This window comes from Lottia gigantea, assembly GCF_000327385.1.
Source record: "Lottia gigantea unplaced genomic scaffold LOTGIsca_136, whole genome shotgun sequence".
Taxonomy (NCBI): domain Eukaryota; kingdom Metazoa; phylum Mollusca; class Gastropoda; family Lottiidae; genus Lottia; species Lottia gigantea.
In genome coordinates, this window is record NW_008707550.1 from 298,349 (window position 1) to 326,200 (window position 27,852).

Here is a 27,852-nt window from a genome sequence, read left to right on the forward strand (position 1 = left end):
AAAAATAACTAGTATCAACCTTACCTTGCGTTAATTCTGACAATATCGTGGTAGTTTTCATGTTCAAGTTCTGAAGCCACTGCAATAACTGCTTGTACTCGTTCTTCATAAGCATTAATATCAGTTTCAATAGCTTCATGTTTCTTAGTAGCAGCTTCTACAGCAGCTAAATCACTTCCGAAATTATCTTGTGACACAAGGCGTTGGTTTTCACTTAACCAGGTCTCCCGCATGCCGGCTTTTCTATCAAATCGGGCAGCTAGCTGCTCCAATTTCTCTTGTCTGAAAAATGAAAGTAATCAACATAAAGTTCTTCAAATATAATATAACCAAGTTCAGATTCATTTCAACCCACTCAAAGCAATAAATGTCTGTGGTAAAGCATGGAAAGTACATTCTTGTTGCTGGATGTATTTCAAAAGTCTGAATTAGCTGTCAGAAACTAACCAAAATCTCAAAAAGTATGTCTCACTACTAACCTTATCAGTTCTTCTCTCAGTGAAAGTTCCCGTTCATGTTCAGCATGCTCTAGACGTTCCCACGCCTTGTTAATGTCCGAAACCATTTTACCTTCTTTAGGAAGGTAGGGGCGTTGATTATTAGCCCTCATTTGACTCTGGATGGTAAATAGAAGGACTTCAAGATTTCCCTTCTCATCAAACCTGAAACAGAATCATTGGTGTTAAATTGAGATGAATATTGAAATTAAGAAAAGGTGATTGTGAAAAAGCAGGTTTCTTAGAACTTGGGTACTTGACCTAATGTCAGATTTTTCTCCAAATTCATGTTTAATGGCTAATCAAAAATGAGTATGGAAATTCTCGCCTCTTTGGGAACAGATAAGAAGACTTACTTGGGGGGTTTCTCTACTATTCTGTAAGTATTAAATGCTGCCAATTGTTGTTGTACACCAGTTAAAGAGTTGGCATATTGTCTATCATTTAATATAACTATAGTTTGTTCAATCCATTCTAATAAATCAGATGTTAAACTTTCATATTCATGAACTGTATTCTCTGAATCTATACAACCATCAATAACCTGAAAATCAAATATTTCAATCAATTTTCAGTGAAACAAACAACAATCAGATGTCAAACTGTGCATATTAAACAGATTTTTGTTGTGCATATGAAGCATTAACTGGTATAGATGTTAGTTTTTGAAATTTACATAGAGAGTTTTAGAAATTTGTGTCTGCACTTAACTTTTGCAATAAAGAATTGGAAAAGATCTAAATAATCTTACCTTTCCAATACGTTTTCCTTGTACGGAATCAGCCTTCATCTTAGAGAAATAATGGTAGTATGTAACAACATAGGTTATAATAGATTTCTCATCAGGAAAGTCCACATTAACATCTTAAATAAAATAAATATATTTTAATTAATAAATAATAACATATGTAATTTATTTGTTTTTCTTATTGATAAGGATTGTATTATTTTTGTAGATAATTTATATTAAACTAGTAGATTTTTTTCTAGCTTAGAAAGGCTCTTGTAATTAATATCAAAGACAAAAGTTCATGAAGGAGACTTGTTCAATCCCAATGAAGGATATTGTTCATATGTTACAAAAGGAACCATTTTCATATCTATATGAGGGAGCTTTGTTCATATCTTCATGAGTCATCTAGCTTATTATTCAATAAGAGCCTTGTTCATCTCAAAGAAGGCGCTTTTTTTTTTTTTACATTTTAAGGGCCTTGTCCATATCTCAATTAGGGAGCCATGTTTCTATCTCAACAAGAGCCATGTTCATATGTAACAATGAATGATTTGTTCACTATTTGTTTTCAATAATGGATACATGTATTTCTGTGACCATTTAAAATTTGTTACCTTCAGCATCAAGTAAAGGAGTAAGTCCAAGTTTATCTTCTGCCACAGTAAAGGCATTGTTAAGATTGTGTATGGCGTTGGACTTCTGTAGTTTTTCATATTGAATAAGATCAGGTCTGAAAAGAGAAGAAATGATATTTAATTCAAGGGTACTATGCCCTCCACAACAAGAACAAACCTCTTGTGATGTTCAACATACATATATTATTATGAAATGCATTTTTAATGAAATGTTATTCAGTAGATTTTGAGGTTATTTATTATCATGAGTTTTCCTATTAAATCAATGGTGTAAGTATACTTGTGTGAACAATACAGAATATTTTTAACCCAACCCATACCAGAGGGTGTGCATTAGGTACAATAAAAGTTCTGAAATAATTCAGCTTGGGGGATGTAAACTATTACTTCAATAGTGATCTCATAAGAGCTTAAAACTTTTTGTCTAATGAGTCATTGGTAAAGCATTCCTTCAAGCTGTCTTAAATGTTCTGCTCTAAAATGCTTTAGCATAATACAAATATTATTAAATATGACTGTTTTAATTTAGTCAGGTGTTACCTCACATGTATATGCAAAATATAAAATTTTGATATATATTTTAGGTGCTACATTCTTATTATAGATACCACAATTTTAGGTTTGATCACTGATGAATAAATGAAAGCTAGACATTTTGTCAGTATAACATTGAAGAATGTCAAACTAAACTCCAATAATCGTCTGATAGCTAACCAAGCAACCAACCTAGTACAGTCTACGCCATATTGCTGTAGAGAATAGTTCAATATTATTTAATCAATATAGGCCTGACTCATGTTCAATTCTACCCAGTCATTTCTCTCTAACATACAGTCTCAATACCTTTCCTAGTTATAAATTGACCTTAAAACGTTACTGGCATGCTAGCTAGCCAGACATTGAATAGAGGTTTAAATCTTTCTCTTCAACTTATTGAACTTATTGTGCAATGCAGGCACATGAGTGGTCTTGGTGGGAGATTTTTGTCGCCAATAAGAGTCTTCAGTAAAATCTTGCGTGTGCCTGAGCTTCCATGACAAGATAATTGTGTCCTCGACAGGATATATAATATCAAACAAGTTTGATAATTGTCTCTGATAGTTTTATCATCTGAAAAACAGACCTTCATCATCCAATCAGATTAATTTTCCTTTCAATTGCATGCTCCGCACATGATTATCCACATAGTGGAAAACGCCATGTGTGCCCGTGCCAGTCTTAAGAAGGCTCCAATAAAAATCTATGACCAAGACCGTTTGTGTGCCTGCACCTTAAGGAAATATGTGGATACAACTCTTTTTTGTGTACTGCACTGTTATAGTTGTCATTTTCAAAAGTTACCCAGATATTGTTGTAGGGTTTTAGATTTCTACATATGATTCATATTTTTCTGTGTATCTTGGTACCATATGGTTCACATGTATTCAAGTATGTAATTTATCAGTATTTATTGACCAAATATAGAAACTTGAAGAAACCAAGTTATTAAAAGCAATCATTTTATTGATTTTCTCCCAAATTCAAATATCAAATCTATCATGTTACATGATATTACACAATAAAAAAAGTCTACAAGAGAAATTTAGTTTCCTTTTTTTCTTAAGAATGACGTTCTTACAATTTTCAGAGAAGCTGACAAACCAAGAATTTTAGAAATTGAAGTTACTGCCTATGTTAACAGAGTTTTGATAAATATATAACTGGTTATAACCATAAAAAATATATCAGACTCAGCAAGAATTATAATATGCATGAGCAATATTCTTGACTGGAAGTCACAAATCCAGTTTTTTTTTAAATATTAAAGACTCAGTATCTACCAATAACTTGTCACTGAAGCATATCAATGTTATTATAATATACATTGTAATATAAAAGATAAGATTTAATATAATATTTAATACATGAGATACATAATGTACTGACAGAATATCTTGATCATATCATTAAAACATGTATGTTATAAATATATTATCTCAAATACAAGAAAGAGTGCATGTTATAAATACTCAAATACTTCCCTTCAACTTTCTTATGAACAAAATATTTAAATGAAGGCGCAACAAATTATGTAGCTACCAAATTTCTGTTGGTAAATTTAGGAGCCAATTCAAAGGGAGAAGTTGAGCTGTTGCCAGATTATACAATAATAAATCTTATAATATAAGAAATATTTCGGTTTATATATTTATATGATAAAGGTAGATATAAGATAAGAACAGGTGTAGTATATAACTAATGGACAGTTATCTGAGATTTAGGTACTACATTAGAAATAGTACCTAAACATATTATTCACTATACACAGTCATTTTGTAGGCAGTGTACATAACCACAGTAATGGCTGATAATTCATAAGAAATTGAGAATAATTACAACATAACATACATTTTGAACACTTATCATCTTTACTAAAAACAGTACATTTCTCTGAAAGACTGGACAATCTAACAAGATGCAGACACTCATCAGTTAATCCAGTCTACATGTAGCTAGTTAATTATTGATAATGTAACCAATAGTTATAATAGATCATTCATCAATTATTGATGACAATGACAATGACTGAATTAAGAGCAGATCAACGTTCACAAGCAAAGGGCAACAAAACAGCAAATCTGAAGAAATTAACCTTCAGCTCCACAACATCTTCCACTAAAAAAAAATCCACTATGGTTGTTAGATATACAACCAATATTTGGAATATACATTGCCTAGATATCAAACCAAAGGGTACTGAAATTCTAGTCAATTTTGGGGGGTAGATCAAAGTGAATGTATATCTTATAGAATAATAAGGAAAAAGATTGTTGAAACATGATGAATTTATCAGGAAACCTTCTTCACAATAGGATATTAGAATGTCAACAATTGAAAGTAGAGTATAGAATGTGCTGCGTGTGTCAAGTTATATTGTTGGAAGTTGGAATGTCTGACTTGAAGTTCTAAATGTCATATAAGACATGTTCTTCTATCATCATAAATAAATACTTTATACAATTCATTCTGACCCATGGGATAAAATGTAGAAGAAAATTTTAAAAATCACAGAAATTCTCTTACAGATATGGAACAAGAACATAAAGATTAGGCTCTGATCCTAGCTGATATCTATTTTGAGTGTAGTTTTGCTTCAAATTTCAAGCAATCTTTTGAGAATTTTTGGGCCAGACTTTGTTCCTTGATGTCATGTTAAACAGACATAAAACTCATCAATTCACGCTTCATATAGTAATAGAGCTAGAACTAGAACTAGTTAATGTATTCTGGAATGTAGAATATGTATTGTTGAAGTGTAACATGCACCTGGTGTACAAGCAACTTAAAACTAGGTAAAATAGCAGAAATGTTGAAATAATCAATCAGTAGGGTAGTTAAAGTCAAACATCAACCTATGTAGAAACAGACAGATCACTGTATAGCCTATTTCTCACAACATCTACCTTCTATCATTTACTACCATACATTCCAACTATCTGCTGTCTCCATGGTAACCAATCTAATCAAAGCCAAGTGATGTTCTCAGAACTGTTGACTCAATAATAGCTTTAATACACAGTTTAAAACTTCCGGGTGTTTATGTTTACCAAATCATGCAGTGCAAGTATTGATTTTGCTGACTATGCATTTAAACATGGTTATCTAAGACATGATATATTGAAGAAATACAATAACAAAAGATTTGGAAGCAGTAAATGTCAGTGAAACCAGAATAGGTTTACTATCAAATATCTACACAACACAAAACATATTGCAATATATCAGATAGGAGATCAGCGCTGAACTAAAATACATTTTATTGCTGTGCACAATTAAATCTGCTTGTATGATTTCAACACAAAAGGTACTTTGCAATGTACATGTTATTTTCCAACAAATTAGAAAACAGATATACCAGTTGCAACCAGAGATAAGGTTAAAACAATTTAATGCTAATGACATAATGAGGTAAAAGTCATTATGTTCACATGATCTATCAAACTATGGAGACTGAGTCATAGTGACCTTCAATAAATTATACCTGACTTAATTCAGAAGTTCAATCCAATGTGCATCAGATTGCTTGCCATAGTTTTTAAAACAAATGAAAAATCAAAATCACAAATCGTTATGACATATTTAGTTCTGATCACAGTATCATTTTGAAATTCTTTTGTATATATTCATAGAATTTTATTGAAATTTGAATTTTATACATCAAGTTGAGACTGTCAGGACACACCCAAAGAACAACAATCTCAGGAAGCAATACTGAAATAGGGTCGCATCATAAAACATTCTCTATGATCCCATCAACTCTTAATACAACAAGGTATATAGTAAGAAAATAACAATATAATAAATACTGGCATTGTGCCATGTCTCAGTTTTTGTAAAAAGATAAGAATAAAAATAAATCCAGACAGACCTAAATAAAACATATTTCACACACATAATGCTTTCATCAAAATCAGAAAAATGTATAGTTCATTGGTTTTAATTAAGATTTTCAAAGGACTGGACCACATCAAACACAGGAAAATTGGCAATTTCCACGGCTGAATACTGGCCAAGGAATCAAAGAAGCACAATCCAACCAAAGTATAATTTTGACGTATATTAAGCACAATCCAACCAAAGTATAATTTTGACTTATATTAAGCACAATACAACCAAAGTATAATTTTGACTTATATTAAGCACAATACAACCAAAGTATAATTTTGACTTATATTAAGCACAATACAACCAAAGTATAATTTTGACTTATATTAAGCACAATACAACCAAAGTATAATTTTGACTTATATTAAGCACAATACAACCAAAGTATAATTTTGACTTATATTAAGCACAATACAACCAAAGTATAATTTTGACTTATATTAAGCACAATACAACCAAAGTATAATTTTGACTTATATTAAAGCACAATCCAACCAAGACAAAAATTCTTTTTATCTTATAAGCAGGGTTTTAAGGTATCATCTGAGAACTTAGATATTACTAGTCACAATAAACGGATTATTTGGGTGTAAAATTAATTAAACACAAAGGCTGTATGTTATTAATTATACAGTGTTTTAGTACTCTATCTCTACACCCAATACATGACATAATGACTCAAATAATTAGTACACATGGCCCCCTTGTAAATTATCTTGATTTAATTATATTTTACCAGCCATTATTGTTGTAGTCAATATGGCCTCATTTATAGATTTGGTAATCTACACTGTCTGGCTAATAATAGCAGACTTTCTCATCTAATGCTGGATTCTTTGTTCCATCAATTCCATAAATTTGTTCAATTTATGCCAGCATAATGGGCTATATACTTATACCGTCATACCAACAAAATTTCAGATACAAGACTGGTTCTTTTTTGATGCAGGTACAGAAAGTTGCTTACCAGACAATAGTTCAGCAGACAAATGCTCACTAAACAGTTGCTCACTGGACAAATGCTCACTAGACAGTTGCTCACTGGACAAATGCTAATGCTAACAGACAAATGCTCACTAGACAGTTTGCACACCAGACAAATGCTAATGCTAACCAGACAAATGGTCACAAGACAAATGCTCTCTAGACAGTTGTTAACTGGACAAATAATCACTAGACAGTTCCACACCAGACAAATGCTAATGCTAACAGACAAATGCTCACTAGACAGTTCCACACCAGACAAATGCTAATGCTAACAGACAAATGCTCACTAGACAGTTGCACACCAGACAAATGCTAATGCTAACCAGACAAATGCTCAATAGACAAATGCTCACTAGACAAATGCTCAATAGACAAATGCTCACAATACAAATGCTCACTAGACAAATGCTCACTAGACAAATGCTCAATAGACAAATGCTCACAATACAAATGCTCACTAGACAAATGCTCACTAGACAAATGCTCACTAGACAAATGCTCACTAGACAAATGCTCACAATACAAATGCTAACCAGACAAATGCTCAATAGACAAATGCTCACTAGACAAATGCTCAATAGACAAATGCTCACAATACAAATGCTAACCAGACAAATGCTCACTAGACAAATGCTCACAACACAAATGCTAACCAGACAAATGCTCACTAGACAAATGCTCACTAGACAAATGCTCACTAGACAAATGCTCAATAGATAAATGCTCACTAGACAAATGCTCAATAGACAAATGCTCAATAGACAAATGCTCACTAGACAAATGCTCACTAGACAAATGCTCACAATACAAATGCTAACCAGACAAATGCTCACTAGACAAATGCTCAATAGACAAATGCTCAACAGACAAATGCTCACAATACAAATGCTCACTAGACAAATGCTCACTAGACAAATGCTCACAATACAAATGCTCACTAGACAAATGATCACAAATGAAATGAGAAATAGAACAATTGCTCACAAACAAACACATTTATATATATGCAGATATATTTTTCTACATGTGTTGGTTGTAATCTTGAACTACATGCTACATCAACTTCAAAAAAACAAAAGATGTCTGTTTCATCAAGAATAAATAGATAAAGCCCCTGGTATATAAAAGTCTTATTAAAAGATTTAACAATGGTTGTGTGTGTGTATCTTCTTACTATGGAATGTAAAATATTTAGAGATGTTCCTGCTAACATCAAGAGATTCTACCAGTGTGTAGCTGATTAAAAACACCTGTATAAACTAGGCTACCAAGGTAACCTCTGGGTCAAGTTTATCCTGTATATTTTTAATCCATTCAGCTGATCAAGCAAAAGATGTAATTACTGTACAATCCATTGTTGTACGAACTTGAAAAGGTTGAAATAGTTGCATGTTGAAGAGTTATTCTGTAAAGTGTTCATGAAGAATGGCATCACAATTGTTATAATGTTCATTGTTGTACCACTAACATGACTTAAGGAATGATATAGTAAGGTATTCTATTGTTTACAGAATATTAATGGCTGACAAGTTAAATCTCAAAACATGGTTTATGGTTTTATATTGCGTTCATATATGTACATATTGTAATTCTTATTCAACAAAATTTGGATTGGCATTATACCTTCAGTATCAAAATATATAGAAAAAACAAAGTTTATGACATGTAATGTGACATTATGCTAATTATATCAAAAGTACAAGTATCAAAATTAATTGTTTTGACAATATGCTGCTAGGACCTACATATAGTTCTATCTTGTTTCCTATGTTAAGCATAAAATACCCAACATAAGTCTAGACGTGTTAAGTATGTACAAATATCCAAAAGTCTATTATAATACTTGTATTAGGAAATATAATTTGCAGGTGAAACTAAGCTACATCAAAAAAACACAAAAAACATGTAGAATGTATGGAATGTAACATTTATAATAAACTCTATAGTTCCCTATACTAATTGTATAATAATAATAATAAAATAGTACTTATTATTGATTATCACAGCAAGGAGTGTGTTTATGTATAAATTGTCTCCTGGCCAAACATTATTAATGATGGTAGATGTTAAAAATATTGTTGTTTTCCACCTACCAAAAGGCTTACACTTTCATCATTCTGAACCAAAAAATCTCATGATCGATTTTTGTCATAGTTTGGTATTTCTTAATGTAAAATTCCCCACTTATGACAGATTTCTATTGTAAGATTTTTTGAGAAAGGAATCCCAGAGGAAATTATCATGAAAATGTGTTGTCTTATCAAAAGAAAAGTATGTTCTGTCTGTGTGTTGTACAACATGTTTTTCATAATCAATTTTTTGAAAAAATAGATTTCATGGGCCTGTTATCAAAAACAGAACTCAAATCAATCTTAGCTGAATAATTTTCATACATTTAATTTGTTATCCATTAGGATCAATAATAATATATTCCATTATAATAAACAGCCAAATTTTTCGTGCAAATTTCTCTAAGCACAGTGCTTATAACAACAAGCCTTTAGTACTTAAAACCATAATATATAAAGTTTGTTATACTATATAGTAATTATGTTTTGAGTGTCTTTATCTGTGTTTTTATGTCCAATTAACCTCTGAAAGTTAAGGAGAAACTAATTACCTGTGTTTGTGTATAAGTGCATTGAAAGCCAAGCCATCTCTCCAACTGGATGTAAAATTACGAACATTAACATTAGGATAGCCAGCAGTCTTCATCTGACACCATAACAATAAAGCATCTTTGGCTGATTTTGTTTCACTATTCTCTGATTCTTCAAAAGTAATGTCTTGGATCTGAAACAATGAATAACCTAGTTTGTACATTTCATCGACATGCCAAGACTCTTACTCTTATCTTAAATTTAAAATAAAGGGGCTCTGATTTTTAATTTATATCAAACTTGCAATGACTAATAAGAAAATTTGATATCAAATTAAAACATAGTAAGAATTTGTGTTACTCATAGTAAAGTATCAACCCCTACACAAATCTCATTAACGAAATTAACATAATGATAATGAACATTGTTGACAAAAGTGTAAGTTATCCTGCAAGATAATATATTAATCTGCATGTATCTTAAATCTAATGCCTACTTCTTATCAGTACTAAATCATTCTTCAAAGATAAAATTACTAATCTTTAAATTATTAATCTGTAACAAAAGATAAATAGATAGATCAGAAACAAACAAGATCTTACCTGGAATCTTAAGATGATGGTCCAAATAAGACCCAGAGTGAGTCGTGAGCTTCCATCCACAATATCGTGGGCGCCCATATTTTCTAAATGTACTCTTTGTTCATGTAAAAATCCTAGGGCTTTATCTACATTTTCTAGGCAGTGAATTCTCATTTTTCCTTTGGTTGGTCGTGGCTGAAACAAGAAAATTGCAATAAGCTTATAAATTCAACTAATTTTATTAGCAAAATGGAATTCTATCCCTTTGTGGCTTTGGATCATTCCACTGCTGTATTAATTTTTGCATATGAATTTTGTTTTGTTTTGATGAATATTGGTTAAACCTGAGTTTTCAAATCATTGAACATAAAGACAATATCTTACCAGTCTTTCTCCAGATAAAACTTCCAGTAATTTCATTAACATTTTGCCATCTCGTAAATCCACATATAAATCTGATATTTTGCAGCCAACTCGGACTAAATGTGAATTGACCCATTTCTGAAATGTCTTTTTCTGTACGTTTTCTCTTTCATCTGAAAATATATTAATAATTACATTTAATAGGTTATGCTGATATTTTTTTTACTTTCCCCTCAGGATGGAAGTTGTGTTAAGAGTGAAAAAGTTACTAAAAACTCCTATGCAAAGTACTGGCCAAGGTCACAAATAAAGAGATCTGCTGGGTATAAACTAAGGTGGAATTAATAGAGATAGTATTTAGTTTTGAACATAAAAACTGTACCAGTAATCTATAATATCAATATCAAAGTTGTTTATAAGTGTAAAATATAGAGCTCTTGGTTGGTCTTGTTGTGCATATTTAACGTTTATTCAATATTTGCATTATAATATCATTTGTTTAGTGTTTGGGAATTTGATAAACAAATACAAATATCATATTCATAATGATAATATTGCAGTCAATAAGACAAACACAATGCTACAGAAATGTTTATAAAGAATTATTTTTTTTTAATAAAATTTATGGATTATTTTTTTCAAATTGAAGTCTGTTCTGTTCAGTAATACAAAGCTAATGTAAGATTAAGTTATGAATGTAAGTTGCAACCAAATCTAGCAAAGACAACAACAAGAATGACTTAGAATATAAAGTATAGTGTTTCACTATAAATGCAGAATAAAGAAAGAGTAAATAAGATCATGTCCTTGTATTACACCTACATTAATTTTATTCATAGAAAGATATAGCTGAAGTGAACTAGGTCATAATGTTTTAAGTCTATACCTCAAAATAGACCCAATAGAAATCTTACTAGTATATAGACATTCTATTTATTCTACCTTTACTTCAAAGTCAAATAAGTAAGAAGACATAAAAGTTTACATGTGACAAAGCTTTTCAATTCAAGGGCAAAATGACAAACACAGTCACAAAATTATACCAAGATAAACAAATATGCTGATATGGCAAAGAAAACTGCACCTAAAGCCAGCTTAACTGATCATATATCTAATATTTTAGGTCAACTATAATATTTCTATAATGTAAATCATTATTGCATTGTTAACATTAAAACATGATCAAAATACAGCATGTAATCAACTTGTTAAATTTTTAAAATATAGCTCAATAATGATATTAAACAGGTTGATTTATTTCAATGTCCAGTGGGACTGTTGTAAATGTATTCCTTTCTACTTAGGTCTGGATGGTGGAAATTGATTCAAAGTCAATTTTGCCAGAAGAGTGCCTGCCTAGTTTTTTTCGCTGTTTGATGGATTTTCAACAATTGCTAACAAACAAATTTTCAAAGCTTCAAAAGAACAATGCTATAAAATATTGTATGAATAATACATACACTATATAATATTTATATATAACACCCACTGATAATATTAATGTGATATTTTGACCTCCACATATTATGTTATTAACAGTTATGTGACCTAAATAATTAAAACATCTGAAAATATAATTTATTCTAGCAAGGTGTGTATATAAATAATATCTATTATATATGAATGTTGACTAATATGCATATCTTATCTGTTTGGTACCACTCTGTAAGAGAGGAAGCTTATTAACAGCCCAACTTTCATGTTAAACATTTTTAGACATAAATGGTTAAATTTTACACAGGTAACCTTATAATGCTTAAACGGTTTTACTTTACACAGGTAACCTCATAATGCATAAACAGTTTTACCTTACACAGGTAACCTTATAATGCTTAAACAGTTTTACTTTACACAGGTAACTTTATGCTTAAACGGTTTTACTTTAAACAGGTAACCTTATAATGCAAAAACGGTTTTACTTTACATAGGTAACTTTATGCATAAACAGTTTTACTTTACACAGGTAACCTTATAATGCATAAACAGTTTTACTTTACACAGGTAACCTTATAATGCTTAAACAGTTTTACTTTACACAGGTAACTTTATAATGCTTAAACAGTTTTACTTTACACAGGTAACCTTATAATGCATAAACGGTTTTACTTTACACAGATAACATGCATAAACAGTTTTACTTTTCATTACTACCCATTTGCATAAACAGTTTTACTTTTCGTAATTAACCTTAAGCTTATGCATAAACAGTTGTACTTTTCATAGGTAACCTTGTGCATAAAAAATCTTAATTTTCATAGTTAACCATAACCTTATGCATAAACGGTTTTACTTTTCATACCTAACCTCGTGCATAAACGGTTTTACTTTTCATACCTAACCTTGTGCATAAACGGTTTTACTTTTCATAGGTAACCTCGTGCATTTAAACCAGTATTAGTCTATGAAAATAACATATTGTAAGTGGAGAAATCTGCCAAGTCCAAGTCAAGCTTACTCAAGGCAAGAATATTTCTGATTCTAAGGTGTTTTCTGATCCATAATCCATCGCCAGACAGGAGCAAATTAGTTATTTCAATGTTAATCAAGTCCCCAAAACTACATCAATTCATGATGGTTTGACACACTAGAAAGTCTATTCAACAAAATGAAGTCAGAAGGAAAGCAGTAGAAGGCAAATCAACTCCAGTAAAAATGTCAATAGAAGAAATGATAAGAGCTAACAAAGTAGTAATTTGTGAATCAGTTATTAGGTAAACCAATAAAATCAATAACCTACTGAACAACTTATACATTAACCCATACAACTTCAAAAACAGGACATAACTTGTCAAAGCCATGCATGAAATCAAAAGTTTATGCTCCTGCAATTACTGGATGATAAAATAGCTATCATCATGACTTATGAGTAAAGTAACAGAAAAGCAAGTTATTATTCAAGGACAACTCTCTAATGCTAATTTGCATCCTTCAGCTTTTCCAACTACACTACAGCTTTTAACCCTGGCAGGAATTGAGCTCTCAGATATTCTGATGATGATATTCTGTAAACCTCAAACTTTTTGTATGTAATGATATTCAAAAAAAATTATAGATATGAAATAAAGGCCACTACAATAGTGATCTTTCTTACTACCATCAATTAAGTTTCTAAACATAAGAGATTTACGGCTTTTAAAGAGTTAACTGATATTTTTTATAGAAATAATCATTAAACTAACATTCTATTGTAATTTGTTATCTAATTCTGGTACATAACTCCTTCATTCTCTCACCAATCAATAATATCTATTTTTATTTCTGACGTCTGTTCACTTTTCTAGAAACAATCAGTAATTTTATCTAATGAAGAATTTCTCTGGAGATTCATAGAAAAATACTGTAGTTTTCAGAATAATATCCATTACCTTTACATCAGAATTAGCTTTTCTACCTTTTTTTCTAAAAATATGTTTTTGTGCGTTTCATTGTACCATTACTCTATGCATGCAAATTATTTTCCTCAAGCTCAGAAGTAGGAATGAACAAATTTCAAAATAGACAAATTTCATGAAATTCAAATTGTTAAATGCAATTTAAGCACTAGAGAGTACATAATATATGTACACGTGGATAATTAATTGAATATGTATAATATAAATACATTTGGTATATCAATAATTAATATGACTCATATAAAATGATATTAACTACCAGTGTATAGATAGATACTATTCTCACAAGTCAATGACTACTGGAAATCAAAACTTTCTACATAGGTAAAATACCAGACAGGAATATACAATCATAAATTTACATAAATAGTTTCCATTTTACATACGAAATAAAGTAACACTATCACAACCACAGGATATACAGCATTTAATCACAGGGTATGAATTGAAATTAGGGTAACATCCCACTTTCAGACAAGACAATTCTTTATTGTTCTTGGTGAACTCACTGAGCCAACTCCTGCATGTTCTAAACAACAATAGGGTGTAAACAATATGATGATAGGGTACATGGAATTGAAGCAATGAAATATACTTTTAAATTTTAGAATTTGTATTCCAATTCATCAATATTTTCAAATGTCATTTCATTTAGCTATTGGTATCTTGGACAGAAGAGCAAGACTTTTAATCTACAGAAAAAAAAAACATAATGCAAATTCCTTCCCTTTCTTTACAACAATGACAAGCTGACCACTTGTCAAGAAAACCTGTCAGTTTATGACAAACATTCTATTGATCTATAGAGTCAGAAAGCTGTTTAATGGTAGAGAAAAGAGTAGAAATTAACTATTAAACTGACCACCCACCATCAAGGTTGGTCAACAGACAATAGTAATTAAAACCTTCTAGAAGTTAATCAATATAACCACTAGAATAATAAACTGAGGTTAACACCAGTCCTATTAATAACTAACTATACTGCATTCCTCATATAATTATTTAATAGTCCCAATCAAACAATATGTGATCTACACCAGGTCTTCAAGAAACAAACAACAGTTTATTTATTCTACAAAGTGTTGAATTTTGTGTATTTATTTAAATTAAACAACTTATTTCTTCAATTTTTGAGAAGGTTTAGGTCCTATATCATTGTTGAATTATGAATCAAACTAAATTTAACCATATTGTAATATCAATATAAATGCTAATTAAATATTTTGCCAGAACAGAACAGCATTTGTTCATTTACTGCTCATTAATGAATGCATGGGTAGTTCTGAAAATTCTTCAAATAGTTTTCTTCATTTATCAGTAATGTTATAAGACCGTCCACAAGTCAGAAATGCTAACAAGATTTCATGTATGAAAATTGCATCGTTCGAAAAAAGTTTATAATCAGAATTTTTCCAGGCATAAGTGAACAAAGATAATATTTGACTTGACAAGACTTAGACAGAAAACTTTAAGAAAACAAAACCCTCAGATGCTTATAACATTTTAGATTTGCCAATAGAACTCAACTAGATTTGGAGGTACTGTATTCATCATCTTACCTGCAAGTTCTTTAATTTTTCCCTTAATAAGCCTCTCCTCTAATTGGGCATGTGTTAAAATGTCCATTTTCTCCTTCATAATGTCTTTTAAAAAGCGTCAGAAAACAATCCAAGTGTTATTTGATATATGATGATGTAGAAAAAATGTCACTCAAATATTTTTATCACCTATTTCTCCAGTTTCAGGTATTTTTTTTATATCACAGTCAAAATCTAGCATCCAACTGTGACAAATATACATTACACTTTCATTATTCAGTACTGATTCCTTATATTAGATAGAGCAGAGGAAGCATTAAGGTAAGATCCGTTAATATAATGGCTCAGTTTGCAGTCAATAAGTGTTCAAATCAAGGGTTAATTCTTATCAAACTATGAGATAACAATGATAAATGTGCAAAATATCAAACAACTCTAGATACTCCTATTACACTTCAAAAATGTCTTACAATGGCTCACATCGGATTCTTAAAAAAGTGATCTGTTCACATCCCTTACCCACATCACAATAAAGTTATATGGAAGGTAAAGGGGAAGAGATCATGAGGAAATATTGCTGTAGGGCATAATAAAATATACCATTGTTTTAAATATTAAGTGAGATAAGTGTGATATAATATATCTATAATTATCACTTGACCTCATTTAACTCAAAAATTAGAGCTGTCCATTCACAAATTAACCAAATGTCAATCTTTAACTATCTGTACAAGCTTATGTTCCAATTCCTTTTTCTCACATTAGTTATTACCAAAATATAACCACTATTTAAGTAAAGAGTCATTTTAAAAGATTAACCCTATAAAACACATATTAAATTTTAAACAAGTTGCAAGGCATGACAATTACTAACATGTTTTAGGAAATGCTACTTAGTCAAGACTGTTTGGATCAGCATTTATCACTTTGGTACAAAATCTTTATGCAACCAGTGGATTGCAAATTAACTCATATCAAATCTGTATCAAGTAGAGATTTAAGATATGTAAATTTCCTACTTTTCTATCAAGATTTAGTATATTAGGGTTTACATAAAATGAGGATTTAAGTTTTATGTACTGTGATTTCTACTTTGTTTTGTTACAGTCTTTTAAATATTGATCTACCACGAGTTAAACACACAGAATGGTCAATATTTTGAAACATGTTCTTGGCTGCATGTGACTCTGTGATATTTTGCATTAGAAAATGTTGTAAGGTGATAGAACTCTTCAAATTAATCACAAGTATCAATAACCCAATAAAAAAGTCCTATCAATCTCATAGGTCAAAGAAGGCAACTCGACAAAATCAAGGAGGTAGTTATTGCAAAGACCTTGTTTTTAAAGCAATGGTGTTCACTGTTTAGAAAAACACAAGTGGTTGACAAAATATCTGGACACATATGGATTTGAAAGCTCAAATTTTGATGGTGAATTGTGATTACTAATACTGATAAGCTAAAGTATTTCCGTTTCTGAGACTATGGTATGATTGGTCAAACGGATGGTAAACATGTCCCTTTAACTTCTTCATACTATAATGACTTGCTGTCTATGCTATCAGTAACAGTCTAAGGCAATTTGAATCAATGAGCATATTTTAGGCTGTTGATAAGAGCAATCATACAGTCTTCTATCTTATTCAAAATTATTGAAGCATAAAATATTCTAATAGCTGGTCTTATATATATAGATTGAGTCTTCACATTACTTGGGTTAAATTTCTTTAGTCTGTTTGTGTGAAAGTCTTTCAATATATCCATTGAAATAAAATTACTTTACTTTGTTCTGGAAATCTTCCAAAACTAAAAGATGTTTTAAGTAACTTAAAAAAAAAAACAAGCATTCTAAAGTTTGTATATAGCTGTCCTGTATTTAATATTATCAAATATATTGTTTATTTTACAGTAATCTATCAAAGTGGTCTGTCATCCTGTTTATAAGAGGTATAAATATAGTACTGTGTTTTAACAATTAAAATACTTTATAATATTCATATCTTTTCCTGTAGTCACATTTTGGGCGGTGAAGTCTGTAGTGTTCCATATCAGAGATTTTTTTGTGACCTTTGGCTACCCCGAAACTTATATTATAGGTCAAGCAGCTCATCAATCTGGACTTAGCATTAAATTAATGCTTTGTGCACTAAAAGCTCAACACATGTGTCCTAACAAAATTTTCCCAATGTCACACTACAGAACATTGCACAAATTTTATTGCAAAAACTTGTATCTTTGATTGCTGCAAGTGGTTATCGCAGTGCATAGTAAATTTGTATACGAAAATTTTCAAAAATGAATGTATGTATGCAAGTTACCTTGCAAATAGAGAATTTCCTTAATAGGAACATTAAAAACTGTGTCCCATGATTTGAAATAAATACCAAATAGTTTGAGAGCAATATATAATGGTGGGTAAATGATGTTATTTGAATATCAATGTGAAAGGAAATAGAGTGGTCTGTTTAGGGCGACATTTTAAAATGAGATAATAGTTGGTGGTCTAGCCTAGATAGTAGAATATATTGTAGGGTATAATAATAGCTAGCTAGGTTATTACGGGTAGAAAATCAATAAACCTATAGATAGTATATATATACTATAGATAAAATAGGAATGTGTTGATCTCGCATAAATTCACCAAGTTACCATCAACAGTTTACATATAGAACATCTGTTACTTCTAAAATTGCCGGTTATGATTGAATCAACAGCATGTAGTGTCAGGCAGCCATGCCATATTTCAACTGATTTCAGTACTATCTTGAAAGAGTTGAAAAATGCTTTTCATAAGGCTATAATAGGAGTAACTAAATTTTGCACTTGCTTCCCAAAAAGTCATAGATAATAGAAAGTAATAGAAGGAAATAGATTTCATTTTTATTCGTTTTTGTTGCCACAGCCAAATTGTCTGCATAGATAATAGTGAACCATTGCAACCGTCACAAATAAGTCAGGTCAAATCTATTAAACACTGATCGGTTAAATGTCATGTGTTACTCATGAACACCACGTCTAAGCTTAAAGGAATTGTTAACAGGTTTTCTAAATTTTGTATATATTGGGAACACTGGTGGCATCAATTTGCATTCATTCCAATTTCCAATCAGCCGTCTGTGGTTTCTGCAATTCCACTAATACTAAGTGTTTGATGATGTCCCTTATGGCGGATGGCCATATCTGAGACAAGCAAATTTAGTGATAAGTAACGACATAAAACGCTTAGTTTTAGTGGAATTGCAGGATCAACAGGCGTCTGAAATTTGGAATGATGCTAATTGATATTACCAGTTTCACCAAAACACATACAAAATTTAGAAAACATCTTTACAATCCCTTTAAATACAATCATCTCTTATTTCAATGTCAATAAGTTCATTTGGATTGATGTAAGGTGAAAATGATTACCGGATTCATGATAGAAAGGTAGTAACAGTTTGTGTCAATAGCTTGAGGGCAAACAGTGTAGGCAATACTTGAGAGCCATTCATATTGACATTATAAAATATCTTATTTTCACATTAATCATGCTACAGTTTATTACCTTTGACCTTTTACAAGTATGAATATTCAGAGAGCTATACATGTATATTAATATAATACCTCTCAGTCAATGCTCTACTCTGAGTTGAAAAACATTATTGTACAATGGAAACAACCATGTAATCACCTCGCCCCTCCTCCATTTCAAGCTGCAAAGGGATCTTTTCTGTGGACACAAAGTATCTCAAGGTCTCTTCTAGATTAAAAATATTTCAGAAAGATGGCTTGGGTCTATTTGAGAATTGAAGTGGGGTCTAAGCCTCATGAACACAATTCATTTGGCAAATTTTTACTGACCTCTAGGAGTGGGGTTGAATAAAGACTTATGACAAGACCTTGATGGGAGCCCAGTAAAACATCAGGACAAATAAAGTCCACAATTTGTCTGAATTTTGCATAAGTAGTTTAAGTTTGGTGTGTTTACCAGCATCTTACCTGCTAAAGCTTTAATTCTGGACCGTTCAAAAAGTCTGGAGGAATTGTTTCCTGCATCAAAATCATCATCAACTTGTCCAGGATCCCAACGGATTCCTCCATTATTATAATTCTCTATCTCCGTCATGGCTACTCACGTCTCACTCTGAACCAACACGATCCTATAATGATAAAACATGAAATGTAACATGGTATAATAGTGTGCTGTGGAAGATATCATCTTCACCAGACGATAGATTAATTTAATGAAAGTTTAATAAAGGACGAAAATTCTGACTTCTTGGCATTAATTGTATTATTATCATAATTTTAGCAGAATAGGGTAGGGTCAATAATCCAAGGATGAGCCAATTAAAGGATAAAACATTGCAAAGCTCTGGAATGTGTGTAAACCCTCTTTGATCATTTTAGATTTTTTTTTTTTTTTAGAGATGAGTAGGGGAAAATTCCGTAATTTTGTTGTCGAATGGCCATGAAAAATGTATTTTAAGTTATTTTAAGTATCCATTTGACCATTGTCCACTTGTACTATATAAATACTATTTATTTATAGATAATAACAGCTAGCTAACAAGGCTGGTAGTGTAATCCTTCAAGAATTCACTGTTCAAACTAATGAGCTAGGTAGTATTATTGAGGTCAGTTGAGAACTACTATAAAAGTAAACAATAAGTCGTTAGTAAGTTCAGTATTATACTATTTATATCAAAATTATCATACGCCTAGTAGAACTGTATTCAAGATGGTTATCCTAATGAGTTGGACACTCATAACACCAGGGTCAAATTAATACCATTCTTATAATCTATATCTCCACTCCTTATCAATTCCAAATGGATATTCATCAAATATTCTGATAAAACCAACATGAAAAGAAATTTACTCTATTATGAAAGGATGTGTTTATATACACTTACAGAATCAAGTATCCTCATTAATTTCTAATTCAAAATAATTCAATTCACATTTTCACTATCAACAATTACTATTGAAATACTTTCCAAATCACTGTCTTAATCCACACTCTATACACAAAATATTATCTCCAAAATAAAAGAGTAAAAAGAAGCAAGATGAAAGCTGTATAATATTCCAGACAGTATATATCTAGCTCACCACGTAGACTAAATCACGTGAACATCCCAGCCTAGATGAATCAATCTATCAGTATAATATAGCGGTTGTTAGTAATTACTAACCATTCATTATTATTCAACTATATACAACATGTCACATAATATATTATATAATAGCTGATAATTGTATTGATATACTAACAGATATAATATACGTCTGACTATACCACAAGAATGCAATGTAAACTAGCAACTGAATATTCAAGCTCTAAAAGCTTATATATGCAGTTATACCCAAAAAAATGTAAAAGCAAAATGACAATATATGGTCATACAAACATTATGAAACTTTGATAAAACTTTTATTTAAGACTACCATATATATTTTACAAAATTAGTACGGAAATCCTTAACATGCCATTTGATCAACGTAACAAATATCATCTATTCAAGAGTCGAGACACAATAGATCAGCAACATGTGTTATAAGACAATAGGATGATAGCATCTAGAGACTAGAGATAACTAGAACAATAGTCCAGTGCCATGTCAACCAATATCTGGTCTAATTCTCCTGGAATTCACAGCCAATATGATTCACTTCGCTGATGACACATTCTGCCACTTAACTTAATTTTACAAGTACCCGTAATATTATTTCAAGCTGTTTTGGTTTGTTGTGCCCTACTGAATTTCCTTTATTTCTAAATGAGATCAATTCAAGGGCAAGCTCTCAAAGAATAAAGTTCACTACCAAATTCATATATAAACTATGATAAACCTAGAAGATGTAGCCATCCACATAATAATTGTCATAAAATAATGTAAAGAAGCAGGAGACAGAAGGCAAGTTAACATAGCTTAGACAATGTAGGTTACTCCATTGATTACATTCTGACCGTAACTATTTAAACTACTATTTCTCTTGGCACAACTTAATCTCTGAACATTAGTAATTGGCACAGATTTAGTATTAACAGCAAATCTTTAGGATGGTAAAATTTAGATGAACTACAAATATAACTTTTGGATTTCATGAACCATTGCAAACCAAACTTGTATATTATATTACAGTTTATTTTGACCGATGAGTCTACCAGTGAAATCTGTAGGAGTGCATTCGAAAAACTTATCCTTATTCGAAAAAAAAGTCTGCTGGCAGTATCTATCAGTCAATAACATATCAGCAGAATGACCTAATTCCAATAACAAGTCTGACATGATTACCTCAATCAATTATTTCTAAACTTTAACAATTCAAATCAATACCTGATAAAATATTCTACATTCCATACATCATTTCATTTTTACTATAATCAATTCATTACAATCATCTCAGAGGAATTTCATAATGAAACAATCCATTATAGATACATATTATAACAATAACAGAAACTGTAAGTATAATTAGACCATTCTATTTATATCATTCAAGCATTAATGCCTCTAACCACACTTCTTTAAACAAACGTTTTGAACTTGTCTAGAAATGTAGACATAAGAATAAGTTCTACTTGTTCAACTTCAGTATGGATGCAAACTGAAAAAAGGTCAGTCTGAAGATTGCGTAACGTGAAATGTGATTCAAGTTCTGTTTTAATAGTTTTATATCTTCCAAGCTTTAGAATATTGGCATAAATCACTTCTTATTCAATGACCTTGCCTCCCAACTTACGTTCAAAATATCTTTTCACTACATGTATTTATAAACACCCAACATTTCGCTTGATTTGTCAGTCTGGCAAACTTAGTGAAAAATTTACAATTGGGATTTCAATAGACAAATATCAGTTTTTGGCAAATCATCATGGATTAGGGTGACTGAAAGTAACAAGTTACTATTATACAAACGCCACTGGCACAGGGTTATTTGTCTTAAATTCCTTGAAATATATCACTTATACCAGTATTTAATATAAAATTAATACCTACTAAGTATTAGTTAAACAAACAATACTAATATAAGCTTAGTACCATTCTACACAATTCCTGTCAATATTTTCTCAATTATAAGTAATAAGCACAATAATATGCTGATTTAGAGTAAAAATCAATAAAAATCACAGGTTCAGCTGTTACACTAGGTAGAGAGAAATATTTCAAGAATTCCCTCTGACTAACAAACAGTCATTATCACTTACACAAACTATCAGTCACTCAGCATTTCACTTTTCATTTTTTTAAATAGTTAATAATGCTCAAGTCTATTGCACTTTGTTATTTACCATTGATTCAAAGTACCGGTATTTGAGTTTGCACACTTAAGCATCCATTTTGAAAAGTACACAGTTCACATCCATATCAATTGACAAATTCTAGGATAAAATTCTGAACATTGATTGATAGTAAACCAAATTTTAAATGTACACTTTCCTAACTACAAATTTTCACTGTCTGTTCACAAGTTTCAAGAATAAAATATAATATTTTTATTAAATGAAATCTGATATATATTCATAATAAAAGATGGTATGAAATTCCAACAAGTGTTTTATTATTTTCCACCCAGCAGGGAACCTGATAGAAATGAAATAGATAAGCCTAACAAATTTTTCTCCTATCTTGTATTATTGGAGAGTGATGAGTCATATTGTCTATTTATATAGTGTTAAAATACATTCTACCATGATAACTGACTGTTCTCTTGTCTGATATATATCATACTCTAGACCTCCACCCAGGAAACATTCTACACAATATTAGATACCAGTAATAGTTATTTACTTTTTCAACATTACTACAGTTCCACTTCTCAACATTAAAACATAAACATTCATTTATCAATAAACAGCCATACATATAACTCATATAATGTAAAAAAACAAACTGTGAAAAAAACCCCCAATAAACCAATGCTAAATGTGCACCAAATGACAAAGTACCAATGGTAATTGAAATTTAGTCAAAAATTCTTACCGGTAGCCTACTAGTGCAATGTAGAAGATAATGTCTTTATGGAATTTGGCAATTGTTAGTACTTAATATTACAGACACATCTTTTAGGAATATCATATATTGTATATAGACACATCCTTCAGGAAAGACAATCACTGCTTTAAGTTTTATGCAACCTTTCAACATGTTTCTTTTGTTGCCCTAATAAAAACTCTTTCAGTTTAACATTTAACAAATATAAGTTTCTATAACAGATCTGTAACAAAGCAATTAATACAATATTCCATATCAATAGACATCTGTACATGTATACATAATGATACAATTCAAATATATAAATTCTAATTTCTACAGTTAGAGTATAGATTTCAAATGATATTAATGTCATTAAATTGATCATGACTAATTTCATTTATATGAAAGTTTGTTGAATTAACTTTGGACAAAATACTGATACATACTAACCTGAATATATAATATATCTCTCATCGAAAAATAACACAACAAAAAGGTCATCTATTGAGCTCTAACTACATAATTCAAGGTCATATTTCAGTGACAAATGAGTGAGAGTTATTCTGAATCACACAGTTAGAGATATTAACAATATACACTAATAACCAATAGACAGTGTAAATATGTCCTCACTCCCAAAAGGGTTAAAAGACTGAAGATAAACACAGGATATCAAAAAGCATGTAATCTATCATAGATGTATCCTTAATCCACCAAAAATACCTGTGATCAACAAAGCATACTATGGCCATACAGTGGCTCACTTCACTTGTAGATCAGTGGAGTGTATCATTATAATCAAGGTCAATATAGCTAGCTAACAGAGATATTAACATTATATCCTTAGATTATAGGGTATGTACCTTGAGACACCTACACTTAACATTCAAATCTAATCTTTTAACAATCACCATAATATCAGTACTTTTATAGCTCATTATATTAACATTTCTATGCGGAGCTTTCAGTTGTTTCTTGCTGTATATGACTTAATGCCAGTACTTTTATAGCTCTTATATTTGACATTTCTATGCATTAGCTTTCAATTCAGTAAAAGTATAGAGCTTAGTCATTGCAAGCTACAACCCAGCTGTAAACTGTGTAATTGTTTATAAACAAACTGAAAGATCTTTCAGAGAATCATTGGAATTTGGAAACAAATTTCGAATATCGCCCTTAAATGAAATGGTAACCAAGACAACTATACTAACAACACAGTAGGTCCAGAGATAAGAATTATAATGTGAAATAAGCAGGTCTATCTATTACAATCTAACAACATCTGTTGGTGTTGTGGGTTGTCCAGTTATTATCTGTAGCATCTATTTTTACCTCACTGGTCAATTGGCCAGATATTTTTTTCCAGCTTTAAAGTCCAGATCTTCAGTTATTTAATAATTTAAGTTCATACCTTCTCTTGAAAGTTTAAATTTATTATTTATCATATGATCTAGCAATAGCACTAACTAGAAAGAACCAGTTATCCCATTCCTTTGAAGGATTTATCCACTTAATTCAAGTAAGAATTCAAAATGTACTTAGTTTGCAGGCCTAATTAGAAGTCAAAATAGAACATTTCAATCAAATACTTACTAAAATTAACTAATATAAACTAATCAACAACTCGAAAAATGTTAAGTAGAGAAAATGTCCCCGTTTAATCCAAACTACACAATTAACAACTATTAAATGGATTGGTGAAAATGAAATGACTAAATTCATAATAGATATCAGGTATACATACAGTAGATCAATAACCTATCTATCATATAGATACTAATGTAATTTATTAGTCAGAATAATAGTTCTTGGTTAGTCATTAAAATGTATCATAACACCTGACACCAAACTCTGATAAATTTTTTTCGATCTTTTTTCATAAATTGAAGAAAAGTACATTATTTTACCATAATGTAAATCTATTCTTAACAAGAATTAAGAGTAAGCTTGTCATTGAACATATTTAAATGTATTGGTACGTATTATCCATTATGTTTTTTCTTCAGTTTACTAAAATATAACTTATTTTTGTAATTTAATCAGATTATCTAGCTGAACTTTAAAACTTGACTCCTTATAGTCATTTAATCCAATCAGATTAGGTAGATGTTGCCATTGACCTAAAGATGGGGATCAGTAGTTGAAGCCAGGTGTATAAATAATATGAAGTAGAATAACCTTCATGTCATTTATCTGATTAATAAAACATGTTTACAAACTTAATCAGATTTTGTTTTCATTCAAAGATCATGTCTTGTTGTTCATCAAGCATGCATCTCAAATATTTGCTTTACTCAATGAAATATAGCTCATGTTAGACTTCCATTTCATCAAGTAGACTATCAAAATGTAGGACCTAGATCTATCTATCATAAAAATGCAAATTTTATGATCTCAGACTTTTGTTTTTAATTATATCTCTTTTACAAGATCAATAACAAATCATTTATTGATCATAAAACAGATGATAAGAGAAGGCATATCTAATTTTAGGCATGTGGCTTCCTCAGGCTGGAGACAAGCAGGCTAGGCCTAATACTAATAGTAATAATGTGATGGCAAAGCAATGGCTTCACTTCAGTCCAGCCAGGGAAGAATTCAGAACAGTTGTTAGTTGTAAAATGAAGACCCAAAAAGATATATTACTCTTAGCTATAACCCTATCTAACGGATCAAAGACTACTGAAATATTAGAATGTACCAACTGCAAGAAATATACAATTTTATACTCTAAATCTTATCTGTAAACTGTAATGTTATTGATTATTTATCTGCTTCCGCCATATTTGTTTCACACTACGAGGATAGCATCATCAGGTTGTTTCTTGAATTCTGCAACATTCCAAAAAGGAATTCATGCAAATACTTACCTATATAAATGTTGGACCGTTTGGTCAGTAATCCACTCTTGTGATTCTGGTATTGCACACTGATATCCTCTAGAACTGATAAAAATACTAATATTTCGCCGGCTTCTACGGTAGATTGCGGGAACCCAAAGCTAACCTCATCACCAGTCTTAACATTACTACGCTAATGCATCGGCATTTTCACAAGCCATGACTGTTCACAAAATAGTTCTTCACTACAATAAATATATCAATCAGAAAAGATTTGTTTCATTAAAACATATTGCGAGAATAAATGTTTCCTGTTATAAATTTGTTGATAAAACATGTTTAGTCTGCATGCTGAAGTAAGTTATATAATTGTTTAATTTCATGAATGAGCTGGATTGGAGATGATGATGTCATACTATTATGGGATAGGGCGTTTCTTGGGTGAAAGCAAATTAACTAATTGGGTTTCAAAGTTGAGAGGGGCACGAAATGAATTTACTCTAGAAAAAGAAAAACAATTGAAGCTAGTTGACCGCACTTGAAATTGAACCTTTTGTCAGCACCAGAATATGATATATCCCAAATAAAATACTGCCCACCTGGATATTGGCATTAAAAAAGTAGTTCGGTACGGGCACCTGCTGTTGCATTATTTAGGCCAGGGAAGAATCTCCTTATACTCTCTCTATCTTGGGCAAGATTGATTACTTTTGAAATCGGTATTGGCTTTTTTTTTTTCACTACATTGTTCTTGTTCTATAATGTTTTAAAATTCATATTTTTGCTAGATCACGTAGCCAGATCACCTCATAAATATATTGATTATTGTAGGTCAATATGGGAAATAACTCTTATTAAAAGTATATGCTACAGACTATAGTTAATTTTTCATCAGACAAGTTGCGAAAGGCGTATTCCAATCAAGATGCTATAATTTTAGCATACGCACCGATATTTTTGATTCTGTGATTATTGATGCTCAAATGTACCTGAAAGTCAACATTTGGGAATGTTAATAGGCTACTTGGCACAGTAAACAACACACTTGTATAACAAAGGACTTCCAATAACTAACTCCCCCACCTACCAATAACTAATTAAATGAAACACTTGTATATGATTATAATATAGTGGAAATATTTAACAATAGAGCTATAACAAAAATATACATAAATAAATTAAGCTGTTAACCATGGATCAAGAAAATTACATAGATATACACCTAATTATTCATAACATATATTATTTTATAAGTTTTATGACAAACAAAAAATAATTTCAACATTATTCTTTCCT

General features: G+C 30.7%; 1 protein-coding gene across 1 annotated transcript in view; it reads right to left on the reverse strand.

The window, feature by feature from the left end:
* The window catches only part of LOTGIDRAFT_139452 (hypothetical protein), a gene marked incomplete at both ends in the record, with an annotated part of 37,870 nt that extends 18,013 nt beyond the window's left edge, over positions 1-19,857 (reverse strand). Inside the window, 9 exons of the mRNA XM_009049436.1 lie at positions 25-282; positions 480-662; positions 854-1,041; positions 1,249-1,361; positions 1,845-1,960; positions 9,898-10,070; positions 10,480-10,653; positions 10,843-10,994; positions 19,731-19,857. Coding sequence (XP_009047684.1) covers positions 25-282; positions 480-662; positions 854-1,041; positions 1,249-1,361; positions 1,845-1,960; positions 9,898-10,070; positions 10,480-10,653; positions 10,843-10,994; positions 19,731-19,857 — 1,484 coding nt within the window. The remainder of the gene's footprint in view (positions 1-24; positions 283-479; positions 663-853; positions 1,042-1,248; positions 1,362-1,844; positions 1,961-9,897; positions 10,071-10,479; positions 10,654-10,842; positions 10,995-19,730) is intronic.
* Positions 19,858-27,852: the final 7,995 nt, after the last annotated feature.